General features: G+C 34.3%; 1 protein-coding gene across 1 annotated transcript; it reads right to left on the bottom strand.

Moving 5' to 3' along the window:
- Window positions 1-5,916: 5,916 nt before the first annotated feature.
- Window positions 5,917-6,587, bottom strand: LOC106461061 (histone H4-like). Its single transcript, XM_013920847.2, has 2 exons — window positions 6,408-6,587; window positions 5,917-6,048 (listed from the first exon to the last, which is right to left on the bottom strand). The coding sequence occupies exons 1-2, from the start codon at window positions 6,585-6,587 to the stop codon at window positions 5,917-5,919; spliced, it is 312 nt and encodes a 103-aa protein (XP_013776301.1).
- Window positions 6,588-6,866: the final 279 nt, after the last annotated feature.

Here is a 6,866-nt window from a genome sequence, read left to right on the forward strand (position 1 = left end):
AAAAGTAAGCACATTTTAAGTTAGTAACGGCTTTAAGGTACCACTTGAATATGGCTTATCGACAAGTAATCAAAACTCGAATCAGTAACGGATGTAGCATATCATTTTAATATGGCTTATCGAAAACTAAGGAAATCTTAAGTCAGTAACAGTTTGAAGGTACCACTTGAATATGGCTTATCGACAAGTAAGCAGAACATGACCGTAGTAACAGTTCTAAGGTATCACTTTAAAATCACTTATTGACAACAAAGCAAAACATGATTGCAGTAACGGCTTTAAAGTATCACTTTAACATGGCTTCTCGACAACTAACGAAAACATGACTGTAGTAACGGCTCTGAGGTATAACTTTAATACGGTATTATCGATAATTAAGCAAAACAGGAGTGGAGTAACAGCTCTAAGGTATCACTTTCATATGCCTTATCGAGTGGTAGGCAAATTTTAAGTTAATGACGGCTTTAGGTATCACTTTAATAGGGCTTATTGACAACTAAGCAAAACACGAATGTAGTAAAAGGTATCACTTTAATAGGGCTTCTCGACAAATAGACAAAACAAGAAAGTTATAACAGCTCTAAGGTATCACTTTAATAGGGCTTCTCGACAAATAGACAAAACAAGAAAGTTATAACAGCTCTAAGGTGTCACTTTAATATGGTTTATCGAAAAGTAATCACAATTTTAAATTAGTAACATCTTTAAAGTAATATTTTAATAAGGCTTATTGTCAAGTAAGCAAAACTTGAATTAGTAACGGTTCTAAGATATCGCTTACGACAATTAAGCAAAACACCTGTGGAGTAACGGCTCTCGGGTATGACTTTAATATGGCTTATGAAAAGGTAAGCAAAATACGAGTATAACAACCCTAAGGTATCATTTTGATATAGCTCATCGACAAATAAACAGATTTAAGTTAGTAACGTCGTTAAGGTATCACTTTAATATGACTAATCGACAAGTAAGCAAAACATTACTGTAGTAACAGCTTTAAGGTATCACTTTAATATGGCTTACAGATAATTAAACAAAACTGAAGTGGAGTAACAGCTCTAAGGTATCACTTTAATATGACTAATCGACAAGTAAGCAAAACATTACTGTAGTAACAGCTTTAAGGTATCACTTTAATATGATTTATAGACAAGTAAGCAAAACATGACTGTAGTAACAGCTTTAAAGTATCACTTTAATATAGCTTTTAAAAAAGTAAGCAAAACATGACTGTAGTAATAACTCTAATGTATCACTTTAATATGGCTTATTGACAAATCAGCAAAATATCACCGTAGTAACAGCTCTAAGGGATCACTTTAAAATGGCTTATCGACAAGTAAGTACAATACGAATGCAGTAAACGGCTCTAAGGTATTACTTTCCAAAAGTAAGCAATATTTAAGTTAGTAAAGGATTTAAGGTATCACTTTAATATGGCATATGGACAAGTAAGCAAAACATGACTGTTGTAACAGATTTAAAGTTTCACCTTCATATGGCTTATCAACAAGTAATCAAATCATGACTGTAGTAACGGATCTAGGGTGTCACTTTAATATGACTTAATGACAACTAAACAAATCATGACTGTAGTAACGGCTTTAAGGTATCACTATAATATGACTTATCGACAACTAAACAAAACTTGAATGAAGTAACGGCTTTAAGGTATCACTTTAATATGGCTTATCGCCAACTAAGGAAAACATGACCGTAGTAACGGCTCTAAGGTACCACTTTAAAATGGCTTATCGACAAGTAAGAAACTTTGAGTTAGTAACGGCGTTAACGTATGACTTTAATATGACTGCTTATGTAACATTATTATAAAGCATTCAGTTATCCTAAAGTTCATCCAGTCATCTAAATCCTTTGTATAGAAGGAAAGATCCAAATTTCTTTTGGAAAAAGACCTCACCTCATCCCACTCTGTAGCGATATCTACGCTCCCGGTTGAAGTGTAACTGAAGGATGATAAATCAAACTGCACCTAGTGCCACTATTTTACAAAAAGTATCAAGTTGGATAGTTTTTATATTATTTTATGAAACGATTACGATTGATATTGATGTGCTCGTTTTGTATTTACTATTGTTATAAAATTTACTAAACCTTTGGACATTCCTAAATGCTAAGAATTTAGTGTTAAGTGTTCATCTATCTATTCATTTAGAGTTTTTAAACACCAGTAGAACGTAACTTTTGTAACCCTTACACGCATTTAATGCTATGAGCTGACGATGAAAAATTGAACAGAAACATAAATATAGTGTTTCACATAGCTAGATGTTACAGAACAAGTTGGAACTATTTAGAAAACTAAACTCCCTATATTAAATGTATATTTTCTATATATCTTAATTATCTTAGGAAATGCATATCGTAAAAATAGCGTATAATGTATGCCACAGTAAGATAGAATAACCTTAAATTATTTTATGTACATTATTTTATCGATTTCAGAGTAGTGACTAATTAATTCTGAATGATACAGTGCAGAGACAATGTTAATATGTTCATTTTTATAGTTTTATGTTGTGTAAACAAATAAAAATGTTGACACATTTCACAAATATCTATATCTAATGACGTAAGAGTATTATATTTTCAGACTTTTGCATTTATCTGAAAAGGTCCTCGCTTGACGACTTGTCTTTGATATGAAGTTGGTCCTCAAATTCAAACCTTTAATAGAAAAACACGATAACGTTTTGAAGTAAACGCGAGTGTCTTACATCTAGGGTTTTATCTACAGTTTCAGTAATATAACTTACAATCACCACTATGTTACTTTTAAGGAATATATTTTGTTATTGCATTGGAGCCACTTGGTGAATAAAGTACGTTCGCATTCATTTAAAATTTAGTACGAAGACCACAGCCCTACAACAAGAAACAAACAAACAAACAAAAAAGTGATAGCTTGTTGTTTACATCACATACTCTGCTGCCATCTAGTGGCATTCGCGTTATAATCACAATTACATATCGAAAGATATTCTTATAGTTAAGTAGCAATAAATTAAGACTTTAAAAGTAAGCAGTTTAAACTCATGTGGCACTCAAACAACCGTTTAAAAATAATGCAGTAACACAACTTGAAAACCTTATTCGTTTAAAGCAGCAATAAATGTCTTAGGTTTAGATTTCAAAACATTTTGTCGGACATTGGTTGATAAGAAGACAGATCACACAACACATCAGAAGCAATATTTAACCAAAGAGCTCAGACAACACTACACTAAGCTGGAGAATGCCCGAGGGAATAGATGCACTTATCGTAACGGAATCATACAGACGCTACTTCGTCAGTTCAGATAAGAAAGTCTTTTTTTTCTCTTTTTTTTTTTCTTCTAGATGTAGCGGTCTCTACGGACGAAGTAGACAAGCATATCAAGACGCAGTTACCGGAGAATTCGTCCCCTCTCTCATTCTCCAAGTTCTCAGTTGCTTTTTTTTTCTTTTTGATGATGCGATTTACAGATCGGTTACTTACAAAAAGGTCAGATGGTTAGGGAGTTCGACTTGCAATTTGCGGGTCGCGGGTTCTAGTCCCCGTCCCACCAAACATGCTCACCCTTTCAGACATGGGGACGTTATTATGTGACGGTCAATCCCACTATTCGTTGGTAAAATTGTAGCCCAAGAGTTGGCGGTGAGTGGTGATGACTAGCTGCCTTCCCTCTAGTCTTACACTGCTAAATTAGAGAAGGCTAGCGCAGATAGTCCTCGTGTAGTTTTGGGCGAAATTCAAAACAAAACAAACAAAAACTAACAAAAAAAGAAAATAGATGAAAATCGAACTTTTTCACCAATAGACTTTCTTAAAAAAAAAAAGAAAAAGTATTGAATGTAATGTTTTACGCATATTTTAAATTCGTCTTCCTTTTAAACAAAACTATGTATTAGGTCGTCAATAAATTAATGTTGCTTTTTTTAGATGAAGAAACCCGAACAATAAGACATGTATTAAGTGGAATAGTCTCCATTCTTATCGATGATGCTTTTCCATCTTACAATCAAGTTGTTAATGCCCTGTTTAAAGAAATCACTTGGCTTTGAAGCAAAAAACATGTCGCTGTCCTCTTTAACACCGTCCACATTTGCATATGTTTTCTCATTAAGATGGTGTTGCAGCGAATGAAAAAGATTGTAATCTGATGGTGAAATATCTGGAGAATATGGTGGGTGTGGGAGAACTTCCTAACCCAACTCCGTGATCTTGTGTTGCGTCAAACGTGCCTGCCTGATGTGGACGTGCATTGTCATGGAGAAGAAGAACACCTTTCCGATTGACGAGTGAAGGGCTCGATTCAAACGTTCCAGTTGCTGACTATAAATCTCTGCATTGACATTTCGCAGTGGATTGAGAAGTTCGAAATGAATTACTCCTTTGATGTCCCACCAACTTCGAAGCATCAATTTTTGCGGATGGAGTCAAAGTTTTGGGGTCGGAAGTGGTTTTTGTTTAGGACTAAGCTATTGTTTTTGTCGTTTAATATTCGCATAGAGAATCCATTTTTCATCACCGGTGACAATTTTGTCCAAAAATGTTTCACGCGCATTACACGCCAGAAGAGACGAAGCAACGTTCACACGTTGGAAACGATGATCATTGGAGAGTTCGTGAGGCACCCAAACACCTTCTTTATGGAGTTTTCCCATATTACTTAGATGTTTACGCATCATTTCGTGAAAGACATGCAATTTCAGGGCCATTTCACAAGTGTGCTGCCTTGGGTTAGACTCAACAAACGTATTCAGGTCATCAATATCAATTCCAACATGTCTGTCCCTGTCATCACAGTTTTTAAGGCTAAAGTCACCTGAATGAAATATGCTGAACCATAAACTTCTTTAATATTCTTTGGGGCTACAGAGACGTTGTTTCTTTTCTTGTATTCAAACAACATTACATACCGAATGTGTGTCTCGTCCTATGCCATCACTATAAGGAATTAGAGTACACTAAACTTAACACATTATATAGACTACACTAACGTGACGTTTAGGCGGTTCGTTTAACTACTATACTATTAATTTATTGACGACCTAATATTTTATCTATTAAAAAAAACATCACTAGACCCAAATAATTATTCCTTCCCACAGTCAAAGTTTCAGTCAGTTTGCAAGCTTATTTAGAAATTACTTCCAACATCCAGCCATGTCTGTGTAGAGACGATTATCTTTTTCTTTCTCGCTTGCAGTAGATGTATTTATCTTTATTCCACGCAATAGCACAAATTAGGAAATAATTAAAAAATAATAATAATGGTTATCGTACAAAGTATGGTAGTTCAATAACGTATCCTCTAACCCAAAATAAAGTATTACCTTCCGATGAGTTTGCTTGGGATATTCAAAACTAAATTCGTATTGGAACGTAGCAAGCGGGATTAATTATTAATATAAAGCTACGTAAAGACGAAAGTACAAGAACCACGTACAACGGACCATTCTCTGGGCCTTATCCTCCTCACATATTTTTAAATATTACGTCATAGTTTTTGTGGATACTTGGAAGTCAATGTCTGCAAGACAAATGGATACAAGAGAAATAAAATACGATGTACATTTAGTTTTATAAATACCCTTCTCCCCTACCTCTGCTTTCCGTGAGCGTGGCATATTATTTAGATAGACTTTCTAACAAATTGGGAGTGGGGGGGGTACTTTTGCAATAACAGAAAAAAAAAAGTGAAGTTATAAAATTTAAACATTGGTGACATCGTAGGTTCGAATATAATTACTTAAACTATAAAAACAAAACATACAAGTTTAATATTCATTACCTAACTCAGGTTGGTCCGATACATTAAGGGAACCATGTACGTTACATGAACTTTATTTAAATCATTCATAATAATTTAGTTAATACACGTTAAAAACATTGACTGCAGTACGAAGACTTCAACCACCAAACCCGTATAACGTTCGTCCTTGCCGCTTGAGGGCGTAAACTACATCCATGGCTGTAACAGTTTTTCTTTTGGCGTGTTCTGTGTATGTAACAGCATCTCTGATGACGTTCTCTAGAAATATCTAGGGTTATTAACATTTAAATTAGTTTAAATATATACACAATACTGAACTAACAATTACAACTAAAAAAATTAAAAACTAAGGAGGAGAATTCAAATCAACATTTTAAAATTATAAAAATCACAATAAGCTTAGATTTTACATTCGAATGGAAGTATTTATTGTAATACGAAACTAGACCATTTACAAAGGATGGACTTTACGGAATCCTTTTTCCAAGTATATAGCTGCCAGACAGTTGATCCTTTTCCAATCTTCGAAAACATTTTGCTCAAGTTATAAGAACTAGAGCGAAAATCCCCCCCCCCCCATGCACTACTAGTTAGAAAGCAAATTTCAGATAGAAGATAATATATCACCTTGAGGACTCCTCTAGTTTCTTCGTAAATTAGTCCCGAAATTCGCTTTACTCCCCCTCGTCGAGCAAGACGTCGTATAGCCGGTTTGGTGATTCCCTGGATGTTGTCCCTTAGAACTTTTCGGTGCCTTTTAGCTCCTCCTTTCCCTAAGCCTTTTCCACCTTTACCTCGGCCAGACATCCCTACATTAGACAGAAATACACTTAAAAAATTTAAAAAGCTTTAGAATAATGTAAAGAGTAGCGTTAATACTTTTAAAAGGGAGTACACTAATAAAAGTTCCAAAGACAAATACTTTGTATCTAACGAACAAGAACTCATGTCCAAAATACATAAGCAATAGAAAGAAAAAGAAACTTTAAATAGTTTTCCAAAATAATTAAATATAATATCAACACATACTACAGCTTAAGTTATAAAAGCAATCATTTAAAAGAATTAACTGGTAAGAACCTACCG

This window comes from Limulus polyphemus, unplaced genomic scaffold, assembly GCF_000517525.1.
Source record: "Limulus polyphemus unplaced genomic scaffold, Limulus_polyphemus-2.1.2 Scaffold890, whole genome shotgun sequence".
Classification (NCBI taxonomy): Eukaryota; Metazoa; Arthropoda; class Merostomata; order Xiphosura; family Limulidae; genus Limulus; species Limulus polyphemus.

Coding starts and splice junctions, on each gene's coding strand:
- LOC106461061 (XM_013920847.2), bottom strand. CDS start 6,587: ATGTCTGGCCGAGGTAAAGGTGGAAAAGGCTTAGGGAAAGGAGGAGCT. Junction 6,049..6,407: donor AAACTAGAGGAGTCCTCAAG/GTGATATATTAT, acceptor TAATAACCCTAG/ATATTTCTAGAGAACGTCAT.